General features: G+C 35.0%; 3 protein-coding genes across 7 annotated transcripts; all 3 read right to left on the reverse strand.

Moving 5' to 3' along the window:
• Window positions 1-275: 275 nt before the first annotated feature.
• LOC103860679 lies at window positions 276-4,474 on the reverse strand. The gene has a single exon (XM_009138329.3). The coding sequence runs from the start codon at window positions 2,170-2,172 to the stop codon at window positions 487-489; it is 1,686 nt and encodes a 561-aa protein (XP_009136577.1). The 5' UTR covers window positions 2,173-4,474; the 3' UTR covers window positions 276-486.
• LOC103860690 (SPX domain-containing membrane protein At4g22990) lies at window positions 4,457-9,210 on the reverse strand. 5 transcript variants are annotated; one of them, XM_009138358.3, is made up of 10 exons: window positions 8,095-9,210; window positions 7,675-7,730; window positions 7,476-7,596; window positions 7,084-7,395; window positions 5,943-6,511; window positions 5,562-5,869; window positions 5,306-5,478; window positions 5,046-5,236; window positions 4,833-4,966; window positions 4,457-4,730 (listed from the first exon to the last, which is right to left on the reverse strand). In XM_009138358.3, the coding sequence occupies exons 2-10, from the start codon at window positions 7,725-7,727 to the stop codon at window positions 4,492-4,494; spliced, it is 2,100 nt and encodes a 699-aa protein (XP_009136606.1). In that variant the 5' UTR covers window positions 7,728-7,730; window positions 8,095-9,210; the 3' UTR covers window positions 4,457-4,491. The 5 variants fall into 5 exon arrangements, with proteins under 5 accessions (XP_009136606.1, XP_033143772.1, XP_033143762.1 ...); XM_033287881.1 differs by having other exon boundaries at window positions 5,306-5,481; window positions 7,675-7,727; window positions 8,395-9,194; XM_033287871.1 differs by having other exon boundaries at window positions 5,306-5,481; window positions 8,395-9,194.
• Window positions 9,211-10,838: 1,628 nt separating this feature from the next.
• LOC103860707 (UDP-galactose/UDP-glucose transporter 2) lies at window positions 10,839-16,294 on the reverse strand. The gene is made up of 8 exons (XM_033288373.1): window positions 16,089-16,294; window positions 15,790-15,922; window positions 15,365-15,393; window positions 15,071-15,272; window positions 14,743-14,985; window positions 14,541-14,642; window positions 11,338-11,445; window positions 10,839-11,234 (listed from the first exon to the last, which is right to left on the reverse strand). The coding sequence occupies exons 2-8, from the start codon at window positions 15,910-15,912 to the stop codon at window positions 11,004-11,006; spliced, it is 1,038 nt and encodes a 345-aa protein (XP_033144264.1). The 5' UTR covers window positions 15,913-15,922; window positions 16,089-16,294; the 3' UTR covers window positions 10,839-11,003.
• Between the last annotated feature and the right edge of the window lie 251 nt (window positions 16,295-16,545).

Here is a 16,545-nt window from a genome sequence, read left to right on the forward strand (position 1 = left end):
AAAATAAAGCTACGTTTGAAGATGGTCTAAAAACCATCAACGTCTGAAGCTGCAAAATAATCGAAGTTACTGACAAAAACAAAATGAATATAGGTTGATATCAATTCAAAAGAAAGAGAGACTGCCGCTATATGAACAAAGATTACAACTCTGGTTTGGAACAAGAACATTCAATTACATTCATTTTTTGAGGAAGGAACATCATTCTTTTAAATTTAAGGGGAAAAAAAAAAAGATCTTTCTTTTGGTTTTTCTTTTAATTCTTTGTTACACTAGATGTAATAAATATTTTCTGACAGAATAAATTTAACATTCACTAAAAAAACAGTGGGTTAAAATATGTTGAAATATGTACCAAAATAAAAACAAAGGAAAGAAAATTGAATGCCTAATCGAACCAAACCAACCCAAACCCAAAATGTTCAACCAAATGTGGAACTGAACGATTCGGATTTAGATCAAAAGGCTCTCAAACTATTACGCCTCTCATTTGTTTTTTTTTTCTTTCTCAAGAGCTTTCTTTCTCCACTTCTCTTTCTCAACAAAATCAGCATCCAAGAACCTCGACACAAACCCCCAAACCCTAAAAACATCATCAAAGTTCGTCATAAACCCTAACCTAACACTCACCACTGACACTCTCAAACTCATACTCTCTCCATCTCTTCGTTTCTTGTTTCCCACGCTACCAATCTTCTGCAAATACGCGCATCGCAAACCGACCTTCTCCCTCTCCGCCAGCCTCTCCACCATCAAAGGATCGACCTTCTCTCCTTGCCAGTCGAAGACATTGAACGAAACCGACGCTCCTCGGTCAGATCTCGTCTTCGGTCCGCAGATTTTCACCAGAGGCGTCTCCGTTTGATGAGAGCCTGGATGTTTCAGACACGTCAGCGCTCGGACCAGCCATAAAGTCAACGACTTTAACCTTCGACTGATCAGTATCAGACCGAGAGAGTCCGCGTGATCTAAACCACGAAACTCAATTATTGCTTTGTCGTCTTCCTCGATTTCAATGGCAGACGTGGACGCCTTGTTGTGGTCCTCAAGGGTAGTTTCGTCATTTTGTAACATTATCCAATTTGGCTCCGCTTTTACTACCGTGAGATTTGCAGGATCCGTGACTGCTTCTTCTTCTGACAAAGCCTGTGAGCTAGATTTCTTGACGAACAAGCAACCGAAACCAGTAAGATAATCATCATCATGCCCTAAAAACTCTGTAAAGGAACATATCAAAAAATCTGGTCGGAACAGAGAAAGACCTAAAGTGTCCATGTCTTTAGAACCCAAAGCAGAGGTATCAAGCAACACATGCCATTGGTTCTCTTGAGCTAAACTCATCCACGAGTAAGAATACGAAGCTCCTGTGACAAGAGACTGAAGTGGAAACACAAAGAGTCCTCTTTTGTCTTCTTTACTTCTTCTCTTACTCCTCAAGATCGTCCTCTTGAGCTTCTCAGAGACTATCCCAGTGCTCGGCCACGAGAACTCTGCTGATTTGGGCTTTACACCCTTCTTCTCCGAGATTCTGATCATGCTTTCCACTGCTTCGTCTTCGTAGTTGTAGACAGTGAGGAGATTCGGGTTTGTTTTGAAAGAGTAGAGTTCCGCTAGAATCTTGAAAGCAGAGGAGCGGTCTTGAGTTAGTATCATGTCATATTCAGATTCTTCAAGATTCATAAAACTCATGATTCTCTTCCTCATCCTCGACTGAAACTGAGACTCTTCTCTCGCGAGTGTTAACATTTCTTCACCGGAGCTTACTTGCGTGGAAGACAAGGTAAAGAGAGAGTTATTCAAACCCGAGAGTTGCCGGAACTGTGAGTATGAGAACAAGGGCTGTTGCTGGCTTGTGTGGGATAACAACACGTGGCGAGAGGAGCACGAGAGGTTTTGGTACTCTGTAGATCGGATATGATCGGCTTGGTTCGTCTGCAAGTAATCAGGAAAAGCTGTGATGAAATCGTAGAAAGATGTGCGGAGAGGAGGGAGAGATTCTTGGCTAGTGAATTTGATGTCTTTTGTTAGAAACGAACCTCCTGGTGTGATTACTGAGAACTCGAGCTCTTCTTCTTCTTCTTGTTCTTGTTTCTGAGTCATGGAGTGAGATGAGAATGGTGATGAGCAGCAGACATTAAAGCAAGCTTCTTGTATGGAGGAGTGTGAACTCATCTCTTTTGTGTCTCTCTCCTTCTTCCTGTTCCTTCTGCTCTTTTTGTCTGGAGAAAAGAGGTGTGCGCGCGACTTGCTGAAGTCAATGGGATTAAAGGGTCTTTAATCAAAAATTAGAATGTCGTAATCTAAATCACATGGTCAATAAAAAGGAAAAGTTGATGTTATTTTGATGAAAGGCAACACATACCTAACGTTTGATTCTCATCAATCAAATGAACAAAACTTAGACTTCGATTTTGCTGATACTAATAGTCAATTTTAAATAAAATTAGCAAATTAATGTATAGAAAGACTAGGATAGGCTGCTAGGTACACATTATGGCCACGTCTGTGGTTGAACGGAGTTGACTTCTGTATAGCTTTATATTACGAGGTCATAGAATAGTACTACAATTATTAGCAATTTAAAACTTGATAATGAGAATTGTAAATTATGTTAGTGTTATTCCAAAAGAAAGGAAAAATACAAACAAGAACCGTGAATTAAAAAATCAATCAATCAAGAGATTAGTATTATTTTTCAATTAATTAAGGTGATAGCTAGATGTTGATTGACTGATAACCACAAAAATTCTTCCTCCATTTGTGATATTTGATTGATACGAATTTACTTGAGAATTATGTTTGTTTACCTTTTTAGCACGCTAAATGTGAATATATATTAGACAACAAATTCTGGTCATAATAAGTGATGTAGTTTTGATTTATTTTTTAGTATATGAAATCACTTATTCTAACCAAGTTTGTATAAGTGACGATATTGCATTACTATTCAAACTTAAATACGTATAACGTATGGTATTGACAAAAATATTTGAAATTGTATGCCCTTTTTCCAAAAAAGTAATAAAATTTTTTTGTTTAATAACACTTCTTACCTCAGTGCGAAAAGTTTTTTAAAGTTAATCTACATAAGTTTTAAATTATGCTTGTAAAACCCTTAAGATAGGATGAAAGACTCAAAATGGATGGCGTTTTCATGCACGCGAGAAAGTAGAACCAGGTTTTTAATATATGAAATCACTTATTCTAACCAAGTTTGTATAAGTGACGATATTGCATTACTATTCAAACTTAAATACGTATAACGACGTATGGTATTGACAAAAGTATTTGAAATTTTATGTCCTTTTTCCAAAAAAAAAAGTATTTGAATTTTTTTGTTTAATAATTCTTCTTACCTCAGTGCGAAAAGTTTTTTAAAGTTAATCTACAGAAGTTTTAAAGTTTTTTTAAGTTAATCTACATAAGTTTTACCAAAAAAAAAAGTTTTAAATTATGCTTGTAAACTCCTTAAGATAGGGTGAAAGACAAAAAGTGGATGGCGTTTTCATGCACGCGAGAAAGTAGAACCTTGAGGGCGACGCAGTTTGGACTTGGTCAATCTCTCGTGTTTTTACATTAAATTCTTTTTTTAACTAAAGGCTTCGTGTTTACATTAATTACGCTTTAAATTAATCAGTAATGTCTATGATACTTTATCACAATCAAAACATCTAAAGTACGCATGTGTGTGCGTTTATACATATTTTACGTGTCCATATATATATCACCCACTCCTGTCTGACTCCACTAGCATGGGATGTTGGGTGGTACAATAAGCTGTATTGTTGTTTAGTTTTTAATAAATTGTATATTACATATATAGTACTTGATTAACCATCTGAAACATATCTTACAATAGTTACCAAATCTATCATATATATCATGTATATACAAATTTTATGTTCGAATAATAAATCAGCTTCATCAAATTCTCATTTTACTAACTTTATAAAGTACTATATCTTTAATAAAATAAAATAGACAACAAAAGTGAGATAAAAACAAGGAACAATTGCTAGTGGGTAGTGGCGACTGACTTCTATTTTCAATTAAACCAAATCACAAGTTTATGATGATTTATATAATTTTGGCGTTGTTATAATCCGTGTGGCATCCACTATGAAACACAAGGAAACAAACAGACAACAACAAGAAAATGTTTCGATCAAAAGAAAAATATAAGTTAATATACAAGAACACCAGTCACCAGCATAAAACAAAGAAAAAGTGCAAAACGAAATCCGTTTTTACATTCTGGAAGAAATTTATTAGATTATAAAAAAAAAAAAGAATAGTTGATGTGATCACATATCAAAGAATATTGCAATTTTAATAATGACAATAGGAGCTCCAATGTCAATAACGCACTAAACGTTGAAGTCAAAGTATACTTATTTCATAACCTTTTGGCTCTATTTTTCTTTGCATGCTTTATTGCTTGAATACGATAGCTGAATGTCTGCAGACAAATTTGTAAAAAGAAGAGTACTACTAGTACAAGGAGTTATAAGTAAAACAAGTAGCTACGATGGACACAACACAAGTGACCAGAGAGGGAAGTAAAGTGACATTCAAAAGCATATCCCGCCCAAAGTAACCGGCGACGGTAATAGTCACGTCGGCAATCACACGTGCGATCGTGCCTGCCTCCGTCGAAAGCAAACCTCCGTTGTAAGTCCCCCTCGATAGCCTCGACGACATAACCCTCGAGAGCAACGACAAGTTAACACCTTCAAAAATCAATATAAGTTTCAGAATCTTGAGGGGGTTGCATTGAGCTAAAAATAAAAAAAATTTGGCCTTTGTTTTCAGTAATAAATCTTTTTGATTACCTTCAAGAACTTCTGCAGAAACAAACATGATGAGTCCGGAGCAAACGTATTGTGGTACAGTGTATGGAACAAGGACATTGAAGCTGAATAGTATTCCGACACAAACCATAATCTCCGACACCAACAGAATTTGCCTGTTAAGATAATGACTTTAGGTTACCTTGTAACACAAGAAATCAGTAAAACAGAATAAGATTGTGAGAATTTACTTACCGGTCTTCAAACATGTTGCTGATATAGCTTCCAATAACGATGTTTACAGGAAGAACCGTGAGACCGAGACAAGCCAAGAAGATAGCAACCGAGCTAGTGGACCAACCGAAGTAGTAAGTGGTGACGACACTAGATTCAGAGAGAAGAATCTCCATTGCATACTTGAGCATGAAGTATATTAATAGTTGAACCTAAAAGATGAAAATAATCAATTTTGATCACTCAGTATTGCACATTTAATTTTTGGGGTTTCATTTTACCTTTACTGAAGGTGTAAGTAACCTATAAGCAGCTCCAATGGAGTTCACAGGTGCACGAGATTCCTCAGAAGCTTCTTCACTATCATCTTCATCTTCAACCTGTTCTTCTATCTCTTCTGATGTGATCAGCAATGGCTGTTTAATGCCTGACTCCAGATTCCCATCTTGAACAGCTTCTATTACTCAACACCAAATGAGATAACAACTTCTATTGGTCTACCAAAGAGAGATAGATAGATTGAGGACTGAAACATACCAGAGTTATTAGAATCCTTTGAAGTACTATGACTCTCCTCAGGCTCAAGTACCGGCTCCCGGAACGAAATAGCTAACCAGACTAAGTACATAAGCCAAGCAATAGCCATAACCCAACCAGGCAATGTGTTTTGGTTAAAAGTAAGCTTATAGATCTTGAATCTGGTCTGCAATAGACCAGCAAGAGCAGGACCACACGCCATTCCTAAAGCACTTGCACTTACAAAACCAGCTGAAGCCTGCATCCTGATCTTTAACGGTACACAGTCACTTATATATCTCCTGTTCACTGCTCTCGCTGATCCCAATCTGATACATACAATACAGTACGCGTTCAGGGTTTATGATTTAGGGTTTGCGGTTTAGGGTTAAAAGGACTTACCCACAGAAAAGCCGGCCGATCAAGAGAACAGCTATTGAGTTGAAGTCAAAAGCCAATGCATACAACAAGTTACCAATGAAGAGGACAATGCTACTGAATATAAGCGGTTTGAAGTAAGATTTATTAGACCATGCGCTGAAGTAAATCGAAGAGAAGAGCTGAGCCACAGCCATAGCACCAATCACTACACCACACACCGTAGCTGCTGCACCAAGGCTCATTGAATAGTCATCTGCTGTAGGGACGATGATATAAGTATTGACCATATAGAGAAACGTGTTGACAAGATTCAACAAGAGAGACATGAAGTGATATCTCCTGTCTTCTTCAACGGCTTCTTCCTCGTCTTGTGGACTAGGTAACTCTTGTTGCATGATAAACGCGTGCTGAGCCATGAAGTTCAAGAAGTTTGTTGAGTGTGTTAGTCTATCCACTGCTGCTCTAATTGAGTCAACTACAGGATCTTGAAGTGGAAGAACAGGCTGGTCATAGATAGATAAGTAGCTTCCTTGATTGTTTTGAAGCTCATGAAGGTTGCGAGACACAGCTCCAACAACAGCCCCAAGACCCTACAAATGATCAACTATAAGTTTAGAAACCGAGAGATAGATAGTTAGTTACAAGTTCTAAAATTCGGTTTAGCAAATTAGACAAAGGCGGCAAATTAGTCATAGCCAAAACAATTTTTTTTTTTGAACAAAAAACAATTTTTTTTAAAAATCGATTTATTAGATTAAAAATAATTTAACCGATTTAAATCAACCTAAATTAGTCTAAATTTATTAAATCAGACAATATTAGTGATTTAAATCTACAAATTTGACTAATTTCTTTTATTTTCTATATTTCATTATAATTAAACCTAAAACTAAAATATTCAATATATATAATTTATAAAAATAAATTAATAACTGGTTAACGACTAACTCCAATATATTAATATTCTGTTATTTTCACTTCTAAAAATAGAAGAACTTTATAATATAGGTGAAATATGCTCAAATGTATTGTTCTAAAATAGCAATATTTAAATGTAAAAGTAAAAAATAGAAGAATGTTATTTCTTCCTCTATAAAGTGCATAGTTACTGCTCACCTAAATTTTGATAATTGGTTACAAGTTTACTGCATTTTGTACTTACAACATGTTTATAGACTTGCTGAAGTTCAGAGTAAGGATGGTTAGCGCGAGTCTTGACATAATAGTTTGTGAATCTGTAACCAAACCGTTTATCGAACTTCTTGAGTATCTTACGGACACCAATAGCATTCATCTCAACGAAGAACAAGAGCTTGAGAAGATCATGACCAACAGCTCTATAACCGTCCTTTAGATAAGCTATGTGAGATATCTCAGGCTCCTCTTGGAGAGCATCGTGTGACTCCCTCAGCCTCTGTAGCCTACTTGCAAGTAACCCTTGTTGCTCCAACATGAACAATGCGACTTTCTCGATCTACGTATGCATTTTAGATTCAACAGTTTTGTCTTAATAAAATTATCCAAAAACTTAGGTGAAGGAAGTAAATGAAGTACCTGGTTATCAAGCATCTTTGAGAAATCTTTCAGAACTTGGCGACGCTCTAGGTTTCCTCCTTGTAACTGGCGACCGTATTGATTCACTTTCTTCTTCATCAGTTTGTAGTTGATGTAATATCTACAAGGGGACGTTGTGATAGGACAAACCTTTAACGAGTTTTCGAAAAGTGTTATACGGAGAGAAAAAAAACGTTACCCTTGCCATTCTTGAATGCTACGTTCTTTGAGCTTTTTCCCAAAGGCGACCATCTTCTGAGTTCAATTAAAGCCACATAGAAAAATCAGAAATAAGGCGTTATTATTAAAAAGAATGATCAGATACAGAAAATTCATATAAAAAGTATTGTAAGAATAAGTCTCCCTCCTTTCTATGTATCAATGAACTTATGGAACTATGAGTCTATGAGATAACACACTGAACTTGTCAGTGAGACATGTTGCTACAAGAAAAAAGAGATTCGACCTTTGACTGATGAGTTTGGTAGTATTTAAATTTTAAATGAATGATTCAAGAACAAGGACAACTAAAGCCTTTTTCAAAAAAAAGAAAAAACCAACAGGGACAACTACGCCAAACATTATACTAAACTGATCATTTTGAATGGTATGAACAAACCTCTTATCGTCTTCTTCCCTGTTCCTCTCCTCGTTATTTATTCAGATTCTGAGTAACCCAGCGAACTTTTCGTTGAGCAAAAGAAAAGAAAGAAAACCGAACTTGTGCTAGAAAACGGCGGGAAAGAAAGGCAAGGATCGGAGCTAGAAACAGGGCGATCAAAGAAGTTATGGTAACAATTCCGCAAATAAATGAGTAAAAGACTTGAACTGCAGGGGCCAAGTATATAGTACTAGAAATCACCAATAATTCATTTTATGCTGCAAAGGGACATGAACAAAGAGAGGAGAGAAAGAAAACCTTTGTAATTTGTGAAACAGAGAAAACAGAGCCTCGAAAGTTGAAACAACACGAGAAAGAGAGAGAGAGAAGGCAGCAAAATCGTATTTGATTCGGTGAGTAAAGAAACAAAAAGAAAAAAGAAATGTAAAGAAGAAACCAAAGAGGAAAAAACAGAGTGCGGCTCTGAGGTTCTGTGTGAATTCACGTTGAACAATTTTTATAGTAAATGGAAGAGGAAAGAAGTGATCAGCGTTGCAGCCATTGTGGGCTCCATCTTCATTTTGTCTGATCCTCAAATTTCTTTCTTTTCCTCTTCTTTTTTTCAATTTTGATCAGTGGGATAATGATTTATCTTGGTAACAAAAAATTTCCTTTTGTTGCAGTTTGCAAAATTATTTTTATGACGGCAAAAAGTAAAAGATACGTCATCCCTTTTGTTCTATTTATAGTATTTTTTGCCATCAGATATATATTGAAAATGCGTGTTATGTTGAATTTTGGCATATAGAACAAAGTATTTACATCGACTGTAATTTTTGAATTTGTTTCTTATTTGCATGACTTGTTTTTTCTTCTTATCAGAACAATAAGCATATACTAATGGGACATGATTTGTCTTTTTTACGTGGGAAATCTAACATTCTCTTATGCTTTTGTATAAACTCATGGTCATAGACTCATAGGAATTAGGAAGGATAAAATTTCCTTCGTAGATGAGGCTTGTTGCGTCCAATGATGGAGATTGCCTATAGCATGAAATACAAGAGATAGATATTATTTCGTTTTCATATATGCGTTACAGCGTTAGGATGCAACGAGTTTTCCGGAAAATCAATTCCCTGACCCCTCTATATTTGTTTCCCTTGTCATGTATTAGCAGCCCTAAACGTATATCATCTAAATTCACAACACAAGTTTTCTTAAATATTGGTTACATATAATCAAAATGAAGTTTTAGAAATGTTTCATTCTCTATAAGATATTTGCATATTTTTGGTCCAGTTTGCTCCTTTGTACAAGAATTATATCATTATAGTGGCCAACAACATAAAAGGATCCGTTGATGACTATCAGTGTTGTCAAATGTCGTCATTCTTAAATGTATCTCTTCTTTATTCCAATTGGCCAACAACTAATATAATGATACAATGTAACTATATATGAGGTATATTTAAAGGCGTTCAAATAATGATACACATTTGTGATATATTAATCTGTAACACTCGGTATATTACAAGATTTACATGTAACCTATGCAAGATTTAATTAGCAAAAAAAAATAAAACATATACAAGATTTTATGTTGTATTCTATTGCCGTTAGGGTGAAGTGAGACAGTTACAATTTTTAATAAGTTGGAAAGATAGGATCTAATGTATTCACCACATCTTATCAAAAGATAGAAAGCGTAAATATATATATATATATATATATTCCCTAACTAAGGATGATGTATAAAACCCCAAAAATCAAGTTCCCATGTGCATGCAAGAAGTGTCGAAAACTATATGTGATCTACACACAGACAACAAACAAATTTTCTTGTCCATATCTATTAAAAAGTGACGGTATATGGTGGGTGCCATTAATGTGCACTGCCATATAGACATCTGTAGTGTTCTGAATTTAATTCGCATTTTCTCCATAATTCACATATGTCGAATTTTCTTTTCACAAAAAAAAATTGTGAATATAGTTGCCTTTCTTGTCTATATCCATACAGCAACGGGTCCTTATAGTTACTGCCTAGTGGTTACGAAGCTTATACTGAATATGAATTATTCATATCTGGCAATTTGATTTCATTGGTGCATGGCATCATATACTTTCTATTGGTCTTTGTTTCCTAAGGTGCGGTTTGGCTTTTTAAAACTCTCTTTTCCCATGAACTGGTTCTTCTGTCAACAATTGTAGCCTGAGTTGGTTATTATTAAGATTGTCAATTAAAACGGTAAACATTATCAGCATCCACTACTAAATGGTGAAACCGAGACTGGTCTTATGTATCTTTTTCTGCTCATGTACAGTCATGGGAAGGTATTCCTTGATGGTTTCGGAGTAAGCTAGGCCAAATCTTAGGAGGTGATTCATTTTCTGGCAACATGGCGGGATAGTTTCTATGGCACAGTTTGGAGTGCCTTTGTGCACGTAGCATAGAAGTCATATGTGACTTTCACCGGTGTTCTTATGCTACTAATAACTGCAACTATATTTGTTCCCTCAAAAATATCTCGGAAGAAACGAATGGTAAATGAAATTCTTCATGTTGCTGCATACGGCATACCTAACAGCTGCATGCAATATTTTAAAAGGGTCAATATAGGTCTCGAACTCGCGCGGGTTTACTGGATTATTATATTGCTGTTGGAACCCGCCATAGAAATCTGTATTCAGCATAAGCTCTTGCAACCTCCTGTTCCCCCTTCCCATATTATGTTTGGCTTTCCTCGTTACAATGTCGCTGACACCAATGGACTAACAGTATAACAGCTCAACATTATCTTTCCAGCAAAATAAAACAATTTTTCAGTACTCTATTCGCTTTTTTTTGTTAGTCCAATATTATTCTATATAAACCCTTTGAACTTCTTATATAGAATATGTATAGATAGCTATATGGCACAATATTAAACCAGTGACTTTCTCTCCTCTTCATCTCCTCTCTCACCCTCACCTCCATCTTTCCTAACCGCTGGTCTCGCCTGAATCTTGCTCGGAGGTTTACTATCCATCGGTACCATCTTCAATACAATTCCCATTGCTATCAACAGCAACCCCGATCCGTGCTGTTCTGTTAATGGCTTTGTGAATATCAAATACGACAGCAACAACGTAACACCTTTCCTCGCTGTTGTTATCTACACACACAAAAACGTTTTTAAAACAGTAACATGATTTTATAACGCATACTCAATGCAATAACGCCAGTAAGGGTTTGTTAGACAAGATAAGAGATTATACTAAGGCGGTTGTAGCGGCTCCAAAGAGTGCAATGAGCGATAGAACAGAGACTTGACCGATGAATGTGGCCATGGCTTCGAATACAAGCACTCCATACACGTACGGATGCTGCAAAATCAAACAAAGTAGAGTTGATTTTTTAATACACCAACCTACTAGCTAATCACTAAAACCATTAGTTTTAGGCATCTGGCTTCAAATACAAGCACTCCATTTCATTATCATAAAAGACAATTGACTTTTGAAAAAAGTTGGCTGATTTAGGCACGTCCTCGGTCAATGATTTCATTTCGACGGTACCAAGAATCCGACAAACTTTGACTTTTTCATTAAACCGAAACTGACTCCGATTTGAACCATGAACCAAAAAGGGGCAGTTCGTTTCAGCATCTTTCATTTCCATCCGGATGATTCATTTGTATGATCTATCCAAATGGTCCATTCAGATTTTTGTGTCTGTTTGTTTATCCATCCAGATAGCTCATTTAGATGAATCATCCAAATGGATCTTATGTTTGTTTTTTCATTTTCATTTCCATCCAAATGAGTTTAGTAAACAAATTACCAAAATACTATTGTATTGATTTAATCATATATTAAAATTTTACTATAATAATAACTTCTACTAAACAAAAAAATTGATAAACATGTATTTGAAAAAAAAAACTTTAGAGTTTCAAACTAAACATAATAATAAACCGACTGTAACTTCGGTTTTGGCGGAAAACGAGATTTTTCGGTTTTCACAGGAAAACGAGATTTTTCGATTTTGACGGAAAAACAAGATTTTTTTATTTTGGCGGAAAATACAATTTTGGTTTTGGCGAGAAGCGCGTTTTTGCGCTTTTGGCGGGAAAACACATTTTTGCGGTTTTGACGGGAAAATGAGATTTTCGGTTTAAGCGGGAAAACACATTTTTTGGTTTTGGCGGAAAAACGAGATTTTTCGGTTTTGGAGGGAAAACGGGATTTTTCGGTTTTGGCGGGAAAACGAGATTTTTCGGTTTTGGCGGGAAAACGAGATTTTTCGTTTTTGGCGGAAAAATACAATTTTCGATTTGGCGGGAAAACACGTTTTGTGATTTTGGTGGGAAAATGCGTTTTTGCGGTTTTGGTGAGAAAAGGAAAACATGTTTTTTTTGGTTTTGGCGGGAAAATGAAATTTTTGGTTATGGCGGGAAAAGATGTTTTGGTTTTGGCAGGAAAACGATAATTTTTGGTTTTGGCGAGAAAACACGTTTTTGCGGTTTTGGCGTGAAAACACGTTTTTGTAGTTTTGGCATGAAAACACGTTTTTCGGGTTTTGCAGAAAATGCGTTTTGGCGGGAAAATATGTTTTTGCGGATTTCGCGGGAGAATGCGTTTTGGCGGAAAAACATGTTTTTGCGGTTTTCGTGGGAATATGCGTTCTAGCGGGAAAACACGTTTAACCGCATGAGAAAACGTGTTTTGCAGTTTTGGTGGGAAATGCATTTTGATGAGAAAATGCATTTTTCGGTTTTGGCGGGAAACGTGTTTTTGTGTTTTGGGGTTTTAGCGTAAAAACGCGTTTTTGTGATTTTGGCATGAAAACATGTTTTTGCTATTTTGCGGGAAAACACGTTTTTGCAATTTTTTCCGGAAATGGTTTTTTAGGGTTTTGGCGTGAAAAATTCGTTTTTAGGTTTTTGCGGGAAAATGCGTTTTTGTGGTTTTGTCAGTTTTCGTGTGTGACAAAATGATATTATGTTTAGGTTTGTAATTTGTGAATTATATCAGGGGCATAATAGATACTAGAGCTTGACCCGCGCGCCCGCGCAGGTATTAGTTTTTATGTATTTATACATTGATATTTGTTTTTCATGATTAGTGCAATATATTTTAGATATGTCTACATATAACTAATTGTATTCAAAAGATCCAGATCGAACCGGATAATATGATTATTTTTGGTTCAAATATCTAAATCATTTTCAAATACATTCGTTATTTGAATATTTTTACTTTTCTGTATATCAGAACCAAATTCATACAGACCCGGGAGATCCAACTTGAATCTCACACTTATATTCAACTATGGCCTAATTTCAAAACCCAAAAAATCTATACTCGAAAAACGATCCGTACCTAAATGGGTACCTGAATATCTATGCCTAACAGATTTCGTAAAAAAATAAATATATGTATAGATATATATTTATGTGTTTGGCTAAATTAAATGAAATAGAAAATTTTTTATTTAGTAATATTTTTACAATATTAATAATAATCAATATATGAATATCGATTTGTTTAGATAAGTTTTGGAATTGTAATTAGTTAATTTAAATTAAATTTAAAATGCAGTGGTAGAATCCGTAAATAAAAAGAAATACAAAAGGAAGTACCTAAAAAGATATTTCAAAACCCAAAAAATCTTTACCCGAAAGAAACAACCCGTACTTAAATGGGTACCCGAATGTCTATGCCTAACTGATTCCGTAAACAAATAAAAAATTCATTTTAATGTGTTTGGCTAAATTAAATGAAATAGAAATTTTTTTTTAGTAATATTTGTACAATATTAAAAATGATCAATATATGAATATCGATTTGTTTAGATAAGTTTTGGAATTATAATTAATTAATTTAAATTAATTTTAAATGTAGTGGTAGAATCTGTAAATAAAAAGAAATACAAAAATAAATACCTAATTTATTATAAATGCAATGACTAAATGTGTAAATAAAAGAAAATACATATACTGCTATCCAAGTTTCCAAACAATTCTTATATAACATTGTCATCCATGTTTCCAAACAAACCATCTTTTTAAACTGCAAGTCATGTTTCCAAACAAACCTAATTTGTACTTCAGTTTTAATAATATAGATTATACTATATTAAATGAACCATCTCTATTCAAATGGTCCAAATTGGTTCAGCTTAATGAACTTTAAAATTAAGCTTAAATTTTTGAAAGTCATCCGGATTTGCATTATTAGTGTCTAAACGAACAAAACTCTCATCTCTATCCAAATGGCTCATCCGGATGGGGAAACAAACATGCCCTAACTTAATCGGACAAAAACTATGAGCCAAGAACTTTCATAGCTAATACAAAATCTACTCTTTGTCACTTTGGCTTCAAATGGACTAGTGTATAAAGCAAAACTAAAGCCGGTTATTTTGGTTTGGTTAAGCTTTACGGTTTACCAAAACCAAAATAGAGGTTTGGACTTACTTGTGAGCACGCAGTCCACGCACGGAAAAGCTCACCGGTTAAGACCATGGGAACGAACAAGAAGGGCAATCCAACAACCGTTGAGCAGAAAAGCATCTCCATCTGTCACATTTTATACATTAGCAAGAATCTCGGGCACAAAACAAAACCGGACGGTATAAGAAAACCAGACAGAACCGTTTTTTTTTTTGTGTTTTCTTGCCTGAGATGTCTCGGGATTCATCGTGAAAATGGCTTCCTGAAGATTACCCAAGAAAGCATCCATGATCAACGCACCAGAAATCATCAAAATACCGATCATACTGAAATTAGGAGACATTTGTGCGTCTGCTAATGTGAAAAGGATCAAACCAAGAACCAACAAGAACGCTGAAATGTATTCATGGACCGGGTATTTTCTTCTCAAACCGGGTATGAACGCTCCCATTATCATTACCGGCAACACCTAAACCGTCATTTGATCACTCTCTGAACACTAGCTAATGTCAATTCAAATGAATTTGTAAAAATTTGGGGAGTTCTGAATGTACCTTGGTGGATTTGAACATGATTTGAGCTGGATAGTTGAGATAAGCCAAAGATCCTTTGGTTAAACCATGTGATCCCATGAGAACAGCAGAGAGTTTCACATAAGTTCTCATGGGATTCACAATATGTTTTGTGGTGAACCCTTGAAGGTAGATGAGGAACAAGTAGACAAATCCTTGTATAAACGTGAAGTACCAACCAAAGCTACAAGAAAGAAAGAGAACAAAAACACCATTGTTAAGTTTCTTGTTCTGTTTTAAAAATCTAAGAGTTGAAGTAAATGAAGTTGACTTCACCTAAATTGGAGCCGATTATAAACATATTCCTGTATAAATAAAAATCAAGTCAATAATCAAAATGGTTTATCCAATAAATTCTCCAAAGTCTGTTTTTGTTTACAAGATCATAACTGATCTCACAAGGTATTAGATGGTTTTGTAATTTATATTTTATGAAATGTATAGAAATCAACAAGTTTGTGTGTGTTTGGAGAGAGTTTAGTTCGTCATGCAATTTTCTTATTCCTCTGTTTCTTTTCCTTAAGAGACCAAAACATAAAACACTTAGCATGCAAATTAATTTGAATATTACATATTTCCATTGAGAAAGATGCCGAATTATCAACAAAATGATTCTACGTTATCAATCGATTATATTTCGGGATTTTCAGAAGCAAAATTAGAACAGAAAAATAAACTTTAAAAAAAGGGAGAAAAAGAACCTCGCAAACTCCGTTAACGAGGTAGCCAAAGAAGAAACCAGAAGTGCAAATGAGAAACTGTTGCCAAGTTGGTCGATCAGACAGAGATATTCCAAACAGAGTTCTTGATTGTTCCTCCTTCATTCTTCTTCTTCTTTTTTTGATCACCAAAAGACAAAAAGAATCAAAGTAAAAGCCAAAATGAACACGAGTAAAAAAACTCCCAAGTAAATGATCAAAGGCATGTAAAGTGACCCATAACGGTAAATCAGTCCTAGAAATAATAGAACAAACAGGGTAATCACAGAAACAACACCAACCCAAACCAAATATCCTCTAATTCACTCGTCAAAGTCTTATCTCAAAACTTTAAAGAAGAGAGAGAGAGAGAGAGATGGCTTTGGGAACGAAAGAAGAGAGCTTTTAAAACCGAAGGAGGAAACACATGAAGAAGAAGAAGAGGCGCGTCAAGACTTAATACTCGTCGCGTGATTCGCCACTCTTTGACACGTTTTTCTCAGTAGCCGTTCTTCCTTTAAAAAGATGGTAACTATATCTATATTAGACTACTCTCGTATATTTTAGGTGCAAATCTTATATATTAAAACAGAAGTCACAACCTTAATTCATGTGTGATTTTTTTAAAAATGGACCTAATGGACCTATACATAAAAATTCATACTATATTTTAATTCAGACTAATAATAAATATAATTTTTAAAATATTTTAATCATAGTATCTTTTGATATCTTTTTATTTTAAATATAAGATATATT

Source organism: Brassica rapa, chromosome A01, assembly GCF_000309985.2.
Source record: "Brassica rapa cultivar Chiifu-401-42 chromosome A01, CAAS_Brap_v3.01, whole genome shotgun sequence".
NCBI classification, from domain to species: domain Eukaryota; kingdom Viridiplantae; phylum Streptophyta; class Magnoliopsida; order Brassicales; family Brassicaceae; genus Brassica; species Brassica rapa.